The 15,313-nt window shown below is 54.4% G+C and overlaps 6 protein-coding genes across 6 annotated transcripts; 3 read left to right on the plus strand and 3 right to left on the minus strand.

The window, feature by feature from the left end:
* The first annotated feature begins 766 nt into the window (after nt 1–766).
* BKA78DRAFT_99155 (uncharacterized protein) lies at nt 767–1,906 on the plus strand. The gene is made up of 2 exons (XM_066894101.1): nt 767–1,231; nt 1,279–1,906. The coding sequence occupies exons 1-2, from the start codon at nt 989–991 to the stop codon at nt 1,738–1,740; spliced, it is 705 nt and encodes a 234-aa protein (XP_066746548.1). The 5' UTR covers nt 767–988; the 3' UTR covers nt 1,741–1,906.
* Nucleotides 1,907–4,095: 2,189 nt separating this feature from the next.
* BKA78DRAFT_309009 (uncharacterized protein) lies at nt 4,096–6,423 on the plus strand. The gene is made up of 5 exons (XM_066887988.1): nt 4,096–4,429; nt 4,481–4,864; nt 4,939–5,171; nt 5,238–5,506; nt 5,998–6,423. Exons 1-5 carry the CDS (start codon nt 4,156–4,158, stop codon nt 6,038–6,040), a joined length of 1,203 nt encoding a protein of 400 aa, XP_066746549.1. The 5' UTR covers nt 4,096–4,155; the 3' UTR covers nt 6,041–6,423.
* BKA78DRAFT_309013 (autophagocytosis associated protein) lies at nt 6,424–8,069 on the minus strand. Its single transcript, XM_066887989.1, has 2 exons — nt 7,320–8,069; nt 6,424–7,268 (listed from the first exon to the last, which is right to left on the minus strand). Exons 1-2 carry the CDS (start codon nt 7,847–7,849, stop codon nt 6,728–6,730), a joined length of 1,071 nt encoding a protein of 356 aa, XP_066746550.1. The 5' UTR covers nt 7,850–8,069; the 3' UTR covers nt 6,424–6,727.
* A 410-nt stretch (nt 8,070–8,479) lies between these two features.
* BKA78DRAFT_378124 (uncharacterized protein) lies at nt 8,480–9,983 on the plus strand (the record flags this gene model as incomplete). The annotated part of the gene is made up of 2 exons (XM_066892900.1): nt 8,480–9,409; nt 9,584–9,983. The coding sequence occupies 2 exons, from the start codon at nt 8,480–8,482 to the stop codon at nt 9,926–9,928; spliced, it is 1,275 nt and encodes a 424-aa protein (XP_066746551.1). The 3' UTR covers nt 9,929–9,983.
* A 1,147-nt stretch (nt 9,984–11,130) lies between these two features.
* BKA78DRAFT_351008 (uncharacterized protein) lies at nt 11,131–12,136 on the minus strand (the record flags this gene model as incomplete). The annotated part of the gene is made up of 3 exons (XM_066891085.1): nt 11,131–11,598; nt 11,807–11,975; nt 12,108–12,136. 3 exons carry the CDS (start codon nt 12,134–12,136, stop codon nt 11,131–11,133), a joined length of 666 nt encoding a protein of 221 aa, XP_066746552.1.
* Nucleotides 12,137–13,659: 1,523 nt separating this feature from the next.
* BKA78DRAFT_309020 (uncharacterized protein) lies at nt 13,660–14,636 on the minus strand. Its single transcript, XM_066887990.1, has one exon. The coding sequence runs from the start codon at nt 14,324–14,326 to the stop codon at nt 14,111–14,113; it is 216 nt and encodes a 71-aa protein (XP_066746553.1). The 5' UTR covers nt 14,327–14,636; the 3' UTR covers nt 13,660–14,110.
* Nucleotides 14,637–15,313: the final 677 nt, after the last annotated feature.

Below are 15,313 nucleotides of genomic sequence, written 5' to 3' on the forward strand. Positions count from 1 at the left end.
GGTCTTTATGGGTATCGCGTAATGTTTTTGTGTGTTAATGGCTCTGTGCTTCAGAGCCGGTGGGCATGTCCAGGTATTGGACTGGAACAGGTTGGCGGTGTAGCGTTGATTGGCTGCAAGAAGGCGCGAATGCTTTGATTGCATCCTGCAAGGAACTCCAATGGACGTCCTTCAACAGTAGTACATACCCTAAAATTCACAGCCTTCAAGGATGCTAAAATCTCAGTCGCATGTGCCATGCTAAAGGGACTGGTGGGCGCAATGGCATCCGATTCTATAAAAACAGGGTTGACGACCAGGGAAGACCCGAATGATAGAGATGTCCGACAGTTGTAGAATTAAGGTTAAAACAAAGAGCAAAAGAAGGTCCCCCGATTTATGCCACATCCCCTTTTGGTTAGTCTTGCCGTGTTCTCTTGATGCGCTGACTTATCCTGGTCGCACATCCGACAAAGATAAGCTGCCGACCTCTGACCTTCCCTGTCGGCAAACAACCCCATCCCACCAACGCGCCCAAGGCTCAATCGCTCGCACGCCTCCTTGACAACCACGAGCCCGAGATGATCCCATCACGCGTCTGTGGTGGAGACGGCAAGCTCGCTTCACGGCAGCCATGACCTGATGGAGATGGTGCCCGAGATGTGGATGGGGGTTGTAGAGGTTGTCAGCCTCCGTCTGCCCTCCACATCTTAAGGATACAGCCCCCAATGATGGCGCACGTCAGCAGCCGCCGCACCGCCTACGGTGGCTTGACCGACGCTATGTTTGTTCATGGCAGCCAGCTTCTTCCAGATATACCTCCATTGGCGTTCGTTTCCAGGAGCAGAATCACCTCTCCGTTTCCTTCGTTTGCGCAAACGTTAAAGCATCTGGCTGCTGCTCTTCGCGCGGCCCCAAATTCTGTCCGAGTCCCTTCCTGAGTCCGGAAATTCCACCAGCGCAGTCTACCAGCTCAAGTACCAGGACCCTTTGCTTTTTCCTATCCACCATGGATTCTTTGGATCCTCAAGAGAGTATGCCAGTCCCTCCAACTCCGACTTCAGTAGCACCCGTTCCAGAGCGTACGAGCACTCAGGACTCCGACAACGACGCTTGGAGGCGGCGCAAGCAGGCCAAGGTGACCTTCAACAAGACTCTGAATGGCCGCTATGGAAATGGACCGACCGGCTACTCCAAGGTCGGCGTCTTGTTGATCTACTGGCAAGGCGACAATGCTAGATTTGAACAAGAGGTAGGCAAACCATATCGCTTAAGGCTCCTCATCCTAACAATTTTCAGGCGAAAGATCTCGAAGCCGGGTTCAGGAAGCTGTACGGATTCTGCACCAAACTATATGCCATTCCATCCTCCCAGGATTCACCAGCCCTCTCAGCAAGGAGCCTCGAAGCGCGGCTGGATGAGTGGGCCAATGAGTACAACGGGCCCGACAAGCTGAGCATCATCTACTATGGAGGACATGGTAGGAAAGAGGGCCACTCGATGCATATCAGGTATGTATTCATGTCCAACGCTGAGGCTTGTCACACAATCTCCAAGCTTTGGAGAGTTTGCACATGGAGCATTCCAGCTCTCTCTCAATATTGCGAAAGAAGACAGAGATCAGGAGGCCCAAACGTCCTCGATGAGAGGACAAGCCTTGCTCTAAAACATTCAACTAATTGTCCACAGTCATGGGTTCATAGACGGAGCGATATTCAAGGCTGCCAACCTCCTTCGCCCGCTGAACTTTCCGGACACTGACACGCTTGTGATCGTTGACTGCTGCTATGCTGCCCAAGCCTTTTCCGAGAACAAACACGGAAAGCGCAAATTTGAGCTTCTTTCTGGCGTTGCTCCTGAGGAGGAAGCGCTCGGACCGAGTCACGCAGCCTCCTTCTCAGGAAGCCTCATTCGGGCACTTACCACTCTCCGGAAGAGACATGAACTCAAGGGCTTCACTACATCTGATCTATACCGAGAGGTCTACTTTGATTCCCCACCCCCGAAGAAACCGTTTCTATTCGATTGCTCTTCGAAAAATTACGGCAACATTAAGCTCGTTCCGTTCCCTCCCAAATCAGGTACTCCCGCAATGACGCCCGATCCAGAGCAGTCTTCACCCGTGTTTGTCGATCTCAGATTCCAACTCTCAGTGGTCCCAAATCAATCAATCATGCAGGAACTGGCATCGCATATGCAGTACATCCCTTACGTGCATAAGATGGAGTTCAAAAACCTCTCGGCACCGAAAGCAAAGTTGCAGGACTTTATGGAGGATGTGATACGGGCGCAAAGGATCAAGCCACTGCTGAAGAAAATTCGTGTCCGAAGAGAGGCAATCCGCATCAACCGACAGAAAGAAGATGGAATGCAAATCAGTCCCATCCAGCGACAAAACTCATTTGGACCGCTCCCACGACGCAACTCGGAATTGCACGACTGGACCCCTGAGAAGGGTCTAGAAGAGGAAGCAACAGCAAAAGAGCAAACACCCCAGATTGTTCAAGTGGTTCGTGTTGCAACTGATATCGCTCGGGAATCAAAGCTGAAGGAGCCCGCGGCCAGTCCAGTCCAGTGCAATTCCCCACCACCTTTGGAAGGCATCTCGGATGCAGAGACCTTGGATTCGACAGAGTGGAGCCCGATCAAAAAGAAACGAGACAGCCCCCCATTGGCGTTCGGTCCAGACGAATCTCGCTTGAAGAGGCCGCGAAAAGGGTGATTTACCCCGAGCCCATTCCTCAGCCTCGCGGCAAACTTCTCTTATCTATTTCGGTACACATCTCGCGCGTGGAATTTTCAGGCTTGGGATTTGCTGTTCACTAGATGGGCGCTGTGGCGGCTAGCATGTGTTTTCGATTCGACTGCGGTTTTACGGAGGCACAAATCAGTAATCAGAATCGCTTATGGCGGCTTACCATGAAATGCCTCATGGTTGAGGGGCGATTTCCTTTTCATTGGCGTCTGCCGTTCTTGCGAAAGAGGCTCTGTAGACCCACAAACCGGCCACAAATATCAATAGGGTCAAGATATCCGCTGCACCACTGGGAATCATGCTGTATGGAGAGCCTTGCGCTGGAAACGCCGGGGGATGCCACATCACGGATGTACCAAGATCAGTCAGCCACCACCACCACGTTTGCCTGAAAATTGGGGGCCGACGCGCTTTCCGCCAACTTCCAGCCTCGCAATCTGGCAGCACCTTTACGGTTGCGTCCACTCATTTGGTTTGTCACCGTCCATGAGGCTCTTGGATTGCACATATAAAGCCTTGCGTAAACTGGAGACTGCGCTGTAAACTCGAACAAGGCTACGATCCAGAGTCGCCTCGAATCTGCAATCCTTTCTCGATCCAGACGATCCAGAATTCCCAAAAAGTAAGGCTCGCGCCAAATCCCGGTTTTACTTGCCGCTGACTCGTTACGAGATGGAAACCGAGAACCAGGAGATCATTGATTGGGATAGCGCAGAGGAGGAGGCAAATGCGGATGACGCGCCCGAATACAGGTCGACAGTTGACCTAGCGGCTGTTAGAACGGTTCGTGCCACCCGTCGCCTATTCAAACGGATCTGATCCTCATCATCTTAGAAAACGGCCCTCTGGGGGAAGGGAGACAAAGTCGCATATCAGCACAACGGCAATGCGCGTGACTTGCGAAAGGGATTCGAAGTTCAAGAGGAACCCATCGAGCGCAATGAAAAATTCGTCTACGTCCTGAAGAAGGGCAACACAGAGATCAGAGGAGTTCCCGAAAAATACATCCGGTATGATCGGTAATACTTCTAATTATTGGTCAATGCACCTGCTTTATTGAATCGAAAGAGGTGGCTTAGAAGTACTTCAAATTGAGGGAAATGCATGTCTATCCTGTCAGCTTCCTCTATTTCCAGTGGCTGGGTCCCGCCGTGTGGCTTTCACAACGGCGCTTACCTTGTGATGTGGTGCGGAGTCGAGGACGAATCGCTCCTCCGCAGCTCACCAGTTGCACAAGGCTGTGCCTCGGATCTAGCCTCGCACCTGCAAGACATCGGGGAGGCTATGCTTACCCTATTCGCCCCCAATTCGCGGTATATGGCTCTGGAAACTTCCAGTCTGTTCTGACCTGTTTCTGTGGCATTGGAGTTCATTTGGAGTTTCATGGTTCTGATTCGGTCCCATCCATTTAGCTCGTGACCATGTTGTCGAACGTCGTCCCTATTCTGCCAACAACACAGCCCCCACTCTTCGAGTCACCTGAGCCGGCCTCTTCATCAGCCTCGTCCTCATCTTCCACCTCCAATTATGCGTCGATAAGGGACCCTGAGAAGCCAGCAAACGACAGACACGATACATTCGACTCCGACGAGACGCGCGTTGAGACCACACCACGAGAAAGCCAAAGTCAAGAAAGCGAGGCTGGAGAGACCGAGGTGATTGAATTCGTAGACCCAGATGATGACGTCGAAGCCAGTAAGTCAGCCATGGCATCTGGTGGTTTTTCTCTCTCCTGATGACGAGCAGACAGCGGAGACCGCGACCCGAAACCAAATGCCTGGCACAGATTTCGGCGAGCAACCGGGTTCGACAGCCCAAAGAAAGGCCATGGACAGGACCCAAGCTGCATTGACTGGCATCCCCAGGGATACCCAATGCTGGCCGCCATGCTGAACAGTGACGAGAACTTCCTCCTCTGTCGTCGATACGGCTTCCTTCATAACCGAGTCTTGTTGTACCGACAAGATGAGCTGCGAGAACTGGAATCTCAGTTGCACGCGTTAGATAGACAAGATGACAGGGACCCAGAAAACAAGCGCTGTCTCCGGTCTCGCATGCTCGACGATGCGACCAACGGCATGGAGCGCGCGAAACTGATCCAATTAATTGATGAAAAGTTGAAGGAGTATGGTACGTAATCATTGAACAGATTCAAACACCACCAGGAGGTCTTGTTCATTGACACTTGCATTCATGACATCCAGACGACGCTGTTATCCGCACAAGACAAATGGCCTCGCTGCCCCAAGCCACGCATCGCAACTTTACGAGCGTCACCCATTGGATTAGGAACCACGACCCACTCTGTGACGCGGAAAACCAGTTTCAGACAGCCGCACCGGACCTCGTCGCGCTGGTTGACCCCAAAGAAGGAGGGTGGTTCGACGCAATTTTGGAGGACTTCTTTCTGCCCCTTTTGCCCGACCGCATGGCAAAGGTAAGATCATTTTCATAATTAAACGCCTCATCATCGACATCAACTGACGAGTGCTTGTCCCATCAGCTCGCCTTCTCAGACCCCGCGCAACGGCGCAGCACCAGCGCTAAGGAGACCAGACTGTACTCAAAGCACCGAATCGACACATTCGCGCGCATCCTCATCACCATCGTGGCCGTGGCGCTGCTCATGGCGCCCGTTGTTGTGCTCTTCATGCAGGATGAGTCGGGCACGGTCAAGATCCTGGTCATCCTGGCCTTTACGCTCGTCTTTTCTGCGGCCTTGTCCGTCTTCACAAAGGCCAGGCGCCACGAGGTGTTTGCTGCAACTGCTGCGTAAGTCTTTGTTCTGTGCAAATTCTTTTCTCCTGCATGTCATACGCATACTCTCTCTCTCTCTCTCTCTCTCTCTCTCTCTTGTCCGTCAGTCTCGCGCTGTTTTGCTGTTCTGTACGTTCTGTCTGGGCTCCCCCTATCTTCTTTTTGGAAACAAGCATTCTTCTTCATCTATACTCGCCATATGTCTGTCCCTACACGTGTCCCAAGAAAAGAAGAAAATGGGCGACCTCACGGTCAAGTCTCCTTGTGTACATTGTACCCACTGTAGCCGGCGAGCCGCATCCATCTGTCTATACTGTACATCCAATTGTTCGAGTCTGTCTCTATCTATTCGGGGGAGCAACCAGTCAGTCAGTCAGTCAGTCAGTCAGTCAGCGAGTCAGTCAGTTATCAGTCACTCGTTTACAATGCGCACACTCGTTTTCCAACCTCCCCTTGCGCTCCTTTGCCATCATCATGGACGCGTGCCTGACAAACTTGTTCCGCAGATACTGTGCCGTGCTTGTAGTGTTCCTGGGAAATCTCAATTGAAAGGGGGGAAGAACAAGTTTTCTGGCCCTCGAAAGCGCGAGAAAGAAAAAAATAATGATAAAAAAGGGGGAGAGCGACGCAAACCGTGCAGGGGTTGAACGGGAGAGCCCGCCGCCCTTGCCGCTGTGGCGGAAACAACCTTTGCAATGAGTCACGCGGTTATGATCATGACGCGACGATGAATGAATTGATGGACTCGACGGCCTCTGTCCATCGTGATACGACGGGACTTGATGCGGTATGATTTATGAATTGTCTCAACAGCATGTGGAGTATGGTCAGCGGGTAGACTTTTGATGATATCATTACAGCCAGCGCCTGATCTGAGAACGTTTCGGGCATATCTGATCCTGCTTCCATTCACAGCCGATATTGAGAAGACTCTGGACTTTGAAAGCATGTCTATTGGTGATACTCAAAACGCTAACTCGGATGCCCTGCTGCAACTGTCCTGTACTAAAACTGCTAGCTCGACTGCCTGCTTGCCCTGAATGCCGGTGCGCCAGCGAAAACGCCTTTCCCATCACCCAGAACGTGGCAATTCCATCACGCTCGGACATTAATGGCCGTAGCAACCCATCGCAACGCCTGCCCAAATCCCGCTGAATCATAACTATCGTATCGGAAAGAGATGTAGTGAGGAAGCAATGTCAAGTCGACGGCTTTGTGATGGACAGCGCCGCATCATTACACACCCATGGTGAAGTCGTGCTCGATGCCTGGCGTCACGCTCGCCATGAACTTGAGGAAGACGACGAGGTACTGGTCCACTCGGATAGCAACCTCTTCCTCCTCCGCCGGCGCGCTTGCCTGGTCCAGCACTTCCCACTCATCGCCGTCCTTCTTGTCAGAATCCTTCTTCTCAATCTTGACACCCTGCAGTTGCTCGGTCAGGCCCTCCATACCCAGCTCCTTGCCTACGCCTTGTGCGTCTTGGCCAGCTTTCAACTTGGCCAAACGCAGCTTGAGCGCGGCGTCTGCACGGTCGAGCAACACCTTCATGACCGAAGCGTGCTTGCAGGGATGTACAGAGGCCATCTTGATGCCGGCGTCGAAGAAGGGAAAATCTTCAAGGGTGACGGTCTTGTCCTTGTAGTCGCCAACAATGTCCTCCATCATGAGATGGGGTGGGAGAGGTTCGCTAGGCGAGACGTAGCCGCTAAGGTAAAGGCGCGGCGTGCGGTAGTAGGGAGTGTAGGTTATGTACAGCGTGTATGTGCGCAAGGGACTGTTAAAGATGTCAGTGTGAGCTTTCAGAGGTGAAATAGAAATCACTCACGCAGTAGTCCCCGAACCAGCCTTGGGGTCGCGGATGATTGCCTCTTCGTCATCCTCGTCATCCTCCATGTCTGGAATCTCTTCCTCTTCAGCAGCGTCACTCAGCTCACCCTTGTCATCGACGGTTCTAACGTCGCGGGCAGCCCGTTCCTGGCTAGCTCCCATGCCGGGGCCGCCTCCAGTCCTCAACCAACCGTCATCACCGTCGTCGCCTCCACTTCCGCCGGCAAAGCCATCACCGACGACGGTGCCCTCATCTCCGCCGTCGCCAGCAAAGTTATCATCCAGCCGCCGGTGGCATGGTACACCGCGGGTGACGAGGAATTGTTTGCCGTCCGGAAGGTACGAGACGCGCTTGCTGGGGTGTGCGGCGTCGGACCAGCTCCACGAGGGAAACTTGTAGACGAGGAAGTCACCGGCGGCGACAAACTCCTCAGGGGTTATTTGGCCAGTCGCGCGAAAGGTCGAGGTGTGGGTGATGGGCGCGTACGTGTCGCGGAGCGTGTTGAGCGTGCTGCGAATGTACTGCATGGTTGGGCGGTGATGTGGGGCTGATTGCTCAACCGTATGTGCGGAGTTGAGATGGTGTTGCAGCTGTCAAGCGCGTAGATGAGCTCCGAGTGGATGATGTGAGTGGCGTGGGCTCGTGGGACGTGAGTTCTGATTCTCGCGTAGGATATGACGGAGTCAGAGCGAGTGGACGAGGTGGAGAGAGGCGACGAGAGATGGTCGTGGGTGGTGGTCAAGGAGCAGTGGAGTCTGGGCGGTGACCAGGGTCCTCCACTTTGGGTCGGTGCTGGCTATCTTATCACACGTGATCAAGGGCTGAGTGACCTCCTCACATGACTGGCCATGACGTCCGCAGTCTCGACTGACATGATCCCTGGGCCGAACAGAGTCAGCAGCTCAAAGACAAGAGTCACTCCCGCTCGGCGTCTCAGTCACGATGTGACGGACGTGGTTTTGTTGGGGACCGACCGGGCAAGGCGGACGGCAACCTGTTCCTGTATCATACAAGAGACGACCCGGACTCCTGCTGCTAGCCCAGTCTTTGTCCAAGCACGTCATAGTCATGGCTGCTTTTCCTCTTACCACTACCTTAGCAGCATACAGGTCCGCCAGGGGGTCAGCCACCTCTCAACGTCAACTCAGTGATCCATCATGGGCCCTTCTGTCCCAGCTCATCTCCCAATCCTCGACCTAGCGCTGGCAGACGACCCGGCCCAGCGCCCCGCCCTGCTCAACCAGCTGCGCGACGCCTTGTTCGACGTTGGCTTTTTATACATCAAGAACCATGGCGTCTCCAACTCCACCATAACCCATCTGACCAGCCGCCTGCCAGCCCTGTTCGACCTGCCCAGTGACATCAAGGCCGACCTGTCCAAGCTTAACTCGCCGCACTTTCTCGGTTACAGTGGCTTCGCCGAAGAGACGACCCTGGGCCAAAAGGACCTTCGCGAGCAATTCGACTTTGCAACCGAACTGCCCGTCGTGTACAAGCCGGCGGCCGAAGGCAGGAGGAACAGTGCCTCGTCCAACAGCAACGGCGGCTCCACGCGCGACTTCTCGCAGCTGTACTGGCGACTACGGGGACCGAACCAATGGCCGCCCGAAGCCCTGCTGCCCGGCTTCCGGCAGGCCCTCGAGACCTACCACGACGCGCTGCAGGCCCTCTCGTACGGGTTCGTGCATCTGGTCGAGGAGGCCTTCGGCATCCCCGTGGGCACGTTTGACCAATTCTTCCGCTCCGACAACAGGAAGATGTCGTCGGACGACCCGCGCCTCGTCTCAGACAAGCCAGCGCCAGCGTCGACCAAGCTGACGTACTTGCCCCCTCAGCATCGCATCAAGCTCCTAAAGTACCCGCCCAGCAGCAACCGCGGCCAGGGCGTGGGCGCCCACAAGGACTCAAGCGGCTGGCTCACATTCCTCCTGCAGATTGGCCAGGAAGCCGGACTCGAGGTGCTGGCCGCCGACGGCGAGACGTGGATACCCGCTCCACCCATCGACGGAACCTTTGTAGTCAATTTCGGAAATGCGTTTGAAGCGGCTACCGAGGGCGCAGTCAAGGCCACTGTGCATAGAGTTACGGTGAGTTGCTGTTGTCTTGCTTGTCTAGCTCAGCTTGATATCACGTGTTGGCCAACCAGTCTCAAAACGACAGTCCACGTTTTTTTCTTTGACTTGCAATTCTAGCCAACCCCCATGTCTTTCTTCGCTGCGCGAATCGTATTCACCTCCAAGAAACCCCCCTGACCAGAACAGGCACCCTTCCCCTCCTCACCCGCCCGCTACAGCATCCCCTTCTTCCAAGGCCTTCCCCTGGACATGACGGTATCAGAAATCCGATCCTACATGCCGCTCTCGGTGCGGACGCTGCGTCGACAGCGGGAAAACGACGACGCAAATAACAACGTGGACAAAAGCAGCAGCAGCAGCACCACCACCACCACCACCACCACCACCAAAACAGCCGACACGGTATCCAGCTTCCTGGACGCGCGCTGGGACGCGCTCGGCGAGTCGCAGCTGCGCAAGTGGATCCGCAGCCACGAGGACGTCGGGAGGCGGTGGTATGGCGACGACGTGGTAAAGTACTATGTCGGCTGAGAAGGGAAGCTGATGAAGCAGTGAGTACATGAGTTTTTTTTTTTTTTTTTTTTTTCTTTCTCCCGGGAGAAGAAGAACAAGACCACAAGAGAGCTCTTGGGTTGTTGCTTGGATTGAAGCAAAAAGAAGAAAAGGCCGAGCATGCCTTGCAAGGCTGCAAGCAGCATCATCATCATCATCATCATCATCACATCATCTAAAAAGTAGTTCCTCTCTTCATTTTACCATTTTCCTCATTTCCAGAAAATTGAAAAAATTCAATCCAAATCGTCAATTCCTCTCGCTTTCAATGTGCAAGTTCATGTCTTTTTGATGTACCTAAATAGAGGGTCAGGCAAGGCGGCAGTCTTGTCGCAGATCAGCAGCAGCAGCCAGGGGTAAGAAACAGGCGAAGCGGGTCCGAGAGGCGAGGAGGGGGGTCGATCAAGGGGGTGGTTAGGTGGGGACCGCCACCGACGCGCGCGGGTCGGGTCGCAGTGGAGTTGCGCAAGATGCAAGTGATGTGACGACATGGCACATTTGTCCAAATCCTGAACGACGCTCCCTCCCGCGACGCATGTACCTGATCCGCCCGCAGATGGATTTCACGCACCAAAAAGACGTCATTTTGCTGGTAGATACCCCTCACTGCTTAGATTGATCGAGCTTCTTGCTCACCGCACTCCCTCAACTTCACGTGCTTGCTTCAATCTCACTCTGTCCGATGCTCGGACGTCGTGCCGCGCGAGCCAATCGTTTCCGTTCCATTTCCATCGTATCTCTCTCTGAAAACTCCAATTGCACGCTTTGCAAGTGATTCTCCCGCAGCATGTGACGCCACACAATGCCCCTAAGCCAAAAAACCCAACCAGGAACCCAGAGCCAAACCGTATCATCCATCCATGCAATATCATGTGCTGTTTCATGACCCACCGCAGCACCACCAGGTCGTCGTCGTAGGAAAAAAGAGATAAAAATACCATGAGAAAAGATACCTGGAGCCGTGTCGGTAGGGGTATAATCCGCGTCTCGTCTCGTCTCGTCTTTGTGCGTTCCATCCAATCTATCATGCGTTGGACATGCGCCGGCTCAAACGATGCAAGCGGTAGCAGTGTCGGAGCAGAAGTGTGGACGCCCGCCGCATCAAGGCAGCGCGGCGCTGATGCGCTCCTTGCTTGTGACGTTGTTTGGGTGCCAAATTTTTGGGTGCGAGCCTAGGCCGTTCACACCTTTTCCAGGCCCATCTTCTCGTCGACCACCACGACAACCACTTCGTGGCCGTCCACCGCCTTCTCCACCAGGCTCTGCCGCCGCAGCGCCTGTGCGAATTTCCGCACCCGCAGTGCAACGCACCACTGCGCCACGCCAGTCATGACGGCCAGGCAGGCGGCGACGCCCATCAGTGTATTGACAACGACAAAACACTGATCGCGGTTTTCGCTCCAGAAATGGACATCAGATGATGCGGCGCTGCCGCCGTACGAGCCTGCGTAGGCATGTATGTGGACCGTGTCGGCGCCAGGGAGGGTGGGCGATGTTGGCGGGAGGAAAAGATTGGGAAAGTCGGAGGCGCTGCAGATGCTAGTGGGGAGTGTGGAGAGAAAGGCGAGGAAAGCGACGCGCGGGATGGTCAGGAGCACGGCGTCGAGGAGGACGTGATTGGCGAATATCGAGACAAAGGGCTCGAAGCGCTGTGTGGCAGTTAGCAGAGCGCTATGATAACGGTACAACGTCACGCAAGAAAAATTGTGTGTAGGAATTTTTTGTGAATTCTTTGATGCTTTCGTTTCGTTGGCGCTGGAAACGCGTGCGTTTCATCAGGTAGGGGTGAGGCAGGGGGTCGAAGCAAGGGGTCGGGCGCTGGGACTTGAGGAAATCCAGTTGCGATGACGCACGCACCTTGAGGCTGCCGACCAGGCCAAGTAGGCACAAGGCGCTTGCGACGGCGAAGTATGCAATGAAGGAACCGGAAATTCCAAAGGGAAGTTGGCTCGAGAAGTAGACGACGCAGGCTAGCAATGTTGCGTTAAAGTACAGCATAAACGCGCTGAAGGCGATGGTGAGCTGGCTGTAGCCGCAACGAGCAAGGGTCATGGTCAGCGGATTTGATCGTGAAGCGCGCGAAAGGGGAGGGGGCGATTGAATATGTTTTATGGAGTAGAGGGGGCAAGCTCAGAATAGAAAACAAACATGGACGTACCGTTCGCCAGCATTGTTGTCGACAGGCATGGTGGTCGACGGCAGACAAAGCGGCAGGGAAGTTGGGCTGGAAGCGGAAATAAGCTTGTTGGCTGTGTTCGAGCCGCAGCGGGTGGCGGACCGCTCCCCTGTTTGAGCGAGGGATTGGATTGAGATTGGAGGGAGGGAGTGAGGCGAGAGAGGTGAGAGAGGTGTTGAAGTGAGAGAGAAAGAAGAGTGAGAGAGAAGAGGCATGTAAGTAGGTAGTAATAGCGCGGCTGCAGTGCCGGTGGAGGGAGCTCTTGTGCATTCCAGGAGAGCACAGACCCGGGACTCCCGCCGCCGCCATCAGTCACAGTCACCACTCACTAAGTAATCCTTCCTACAGTGTGTCTTTGTTGGAGGCTCGCTGAGCGGGACACTACATGTACCTGGAGTGCTTGGCCGAGTAGTCTCAAAGCTTATGATGCAGCCCTGCGCTCCCACTGGCACACGTCTTTCCAGTGGTTTGCATACCGCGTGCGGCGCGCTGACAATGGCGACGCCCAGTTTGCAGCCATGAGATCATGCTTGACTGACTGGGAGCCGATGGGCGCGATGCGCACGCACCGAGTTCCGCTCAAAGTCCCCTACATGAAGTATTCGGCTGCTTGGTCAGCCTGAGCATTCCTAAGTCGCTGATGCTAATGCCCTTGGTTCCTTTGCTCCATGAGGTGGGATCCGGTAGCTGGTCCACTACTGCTACGGCGTTGGATAAGACGTTGGTGTTTCCCCCCAGCGACATCGCATCCAAGTCCCGTTGTCGTCGATTGAATCTCATCACATCACACATCCTTCCCGATCAGGACAGATGGTAATGCCTAACTCCGTCCGGCGCGTCGTCCCGCGTCGCTCCCGGCCTCCGGTTTCTGTTCGGATTTCGGAACCACCATGGCTACCCCGGCTTTCGCTGCTCGACATGCAGAAAAAATTGCATCTTGTTTTTCGTCTTTCGAAAAGGTCATCATGCCGTCGCCGGCCCGTTTCGAGATTTTCACGTCAAACGGATGATCTGACAGCCCAATGCCGCTAGCGCTGCAATCGACGCGGTTGGGCCCGTCTGCCGAGTCGGCATCCATAGGTTGGTAGCTATGCCATCATACCTACTTCTTCCAAACACCAGTGGAGCCCACGATATAGGTACCGGTGCTGAGTCCGTCCGGTCACGCGCCCCCATAATACAACACCAGGTCAACCCGCTAGTTCCGGAGCTTTTGCACTGAAACACCCCTCCTCCCCCTCCTCGTCGACCACATGATGGGAAGCTCCCCAAAAACACGTCGACCGCAACTGTAGCACCAGTCGCCGTTGCCTTCCTTCCCTTGCTCGCACCCCGCGTTGAAACAACATGTCCGGCCAACCTTGCATCCGCGCCGTCATATGGCACCGGCCGTCTCTCTCTGATCACCATGGTCCGAATCCGCTCACCGGCGCGTCGGCTGCGCGCATGCACGAAGATTGGATGATGCGAACACGCTACCACCGCTCGAACTGATGCAGACCCCTCATCATCACCTGCACCTGCTTACCAAACCTCCTTGCTGACCCCAGATTCACCACTTCCACCATGACCCCGCTCACTGCATCTACTGCATAGCACAGCGACCTCCCTCTTTCCACCATAGTTCGTCCCAAGCCCTATCCCCAAAACCTACCTTCAAAATGCACGCGCGCTTGAAGTCGCTCCCGCGCAGCCAGGACACCCCGACCTCACCACCACGCCCATTTCTCGAATTAGCACGCACCACCCAGGAACCTACCGACGCGCCTCATCACCCTTGGCCCGGGCATGCATGCTCGCAATCCCAACCTCCTTGAGCATTTCGTCTTTTTCTCACTTTACCCAGCCTGGCTAAAACCCAGCCAAGAGATGATATGTAGCCGCAGCATGCGCGTGTGTTTCGATCTACCCGTGCCGATAGAGTTGGTACGAGGGCCTGCCTGGGGGTCTCTTTTTATTGCAGAACACGTGCGTCGATATATTGGCTAATAGGTGTGCCGATTTGGGGCAGCTATGTACCTAGCCGGCCGTTGAGTCTTTGGCGTGTGCCGAGCCGATGCGGCTGCGCTGCCTCTGCCAGGTTGAGATGCCTTTTTGGTGTGTCGTGCTGGCTGTTGGGGGGTTTGCGGTAGTGTTCTGGCCTCTTCCGAACTCCATCCATGCCTGCAGCTGAGAAGCGCAAAAGCAACACCACCACCCATTCAACCACAGTTTCAATCGAAATGAGAGCGCGCGCGCACACACACAGCCATTGCGGCAATTTCGCAATACTTACCGCCCAAATCGCAAGCGTGCGCGCGGGACGCCGCGAACCTTAATGATGCCTGCTCTTTTACCAACCTCTTTTGTTTTTGGGGTCGTAATCAGGCACTGCAGGTAAAAATAGAACATGCTTTTTCACTTTTGCAGTATATCGAAGAACCAAAAAAACTGCGTGGCGTAAACTTCGCCATTGGCTTGATGGGGTCAGTGGTGCGAGTGTATATTTTGCGCTGAGATGAGATGATGTTGCAAGACTCCAGAAGCGATTGGGATTCCAAGAACCTGGGTCTGCAGACGCCACGTATTTCGCATCATCAAAGAGTGGAAAGCAAAGAGTAGATGTAACAAGATACACTGAGCCCACAAGCCCAGCCGAGCGGCCGAGGACCCCGAACGCGTTGAAATGTATCGCCATGGAGAAAACAGAATGACTAGGAGCGAGTGCGAGAAGCTCCATGGACTTGGAAGCAGCATTGACACATAGCCGACCGGCAACTTTGTTGACCCTACTTGCGAGTTGAAATTTGGGGCTTGACCTGCTGCTCTATTCACCGCCCGAAAGGGAAAGTGTCTGTTGACAGACGATGATTGGAGTCAGGCGCTGGCGCGCTGGGCCAATCCATCAAAGGCAGGAGAGCCATTGGTATCACCAACGAGACGCAAATTGTACTCTTGCTGCATCTCAAAAGTGTTTCGATGATGCAGATATCGGTGGACGTTCCATTTGAGTGGATCTCTCATGCCAACCAACCACGCACCGACTAGTACAGTCAGTCTTGCTCAGTTGATGAAGTTGCGCTCCACACGCCCCAATGGTCTCTGCTGCTCAATATCGTTATAGGGCAATCAAGCAACAAACACGACGAGTAGGGTCATGAGAGAGCAGCAACATGGTTGTATGTAGGCGAATCAACGTGGGAAGGAGA

Source organism: Phyllosticta capitalensis (assembly GCF_038381095.1).
Source record: "Phyllosticta capitalensis strain CBS 128856 chromosome Unknown BKA78scaffold_3, whole genome shotgun sequence".
Classification (NCBI taxonomy): Eukaryota; Fungi; Ascomycota; class Dothideomycetes; order Botryosphaeriales; family Phyllostictaceae; genus Phyllosticta; species Phyllosticta capitalensis.

Coding starts and splice junctions, on each gene's coding strand:
- BKA78DRAFT_309020 (XM_066887990.1), bottom strand. CDS start 14,326: ATGGGTGGTGGTGTTGCTTTTGCGCTTCTCAGCTGCAGGCATGGATGG.
- BKA78DRAFT_309013 (XM_066887989.1), bottom strand. CDS start 7,849: ATGCAGTACATTCGCAGCACGCTCAACACGCTCCGCGACACGTACGCG. Junction 7,269..7,319: donor GCTGGTTCGGGGACTACTGC/GTGAGTGATTTC, acceptor CATCTTTAACAG/TCCCTTGCGCACATACACGC.
- BKA78DRAFT_99155 (XM_066894101.1), top strand. CDS start 989: ATGGATTCTTTGGATCCTCAAGAGAGTATGCCAGTCCCTCCAACTCCG. Junction 1,232..1,278: donor ATGCTAGATTTGAACAAGAG/GTAGGCAAACCA, acceptor AACAATTTTCAG/GCGAAAGATCTCGAAGCCGG.
- BKA78DRAFT_309009 (XM_066887988.1), top strand. CDS start 4,156: ATGTTGTCGAACGTCGTCCCTATTCTGCCAACAACACAGCCCCCACTC. Junction 4,865..4,938: donor TGAAAAGTTGAAGGAGTATG/GTACGTAATCAT, acceptor CATGACATCCAG/ACGACGCTGTTATCCGCACA. Junction 5,507..5,997: donor GTGTTTGCTGCAACTGCTGC/GTAAGTCTTTGT, acceptor CTTGTTCCGCAG/ATACTGTGCCGTGCTTGTAG.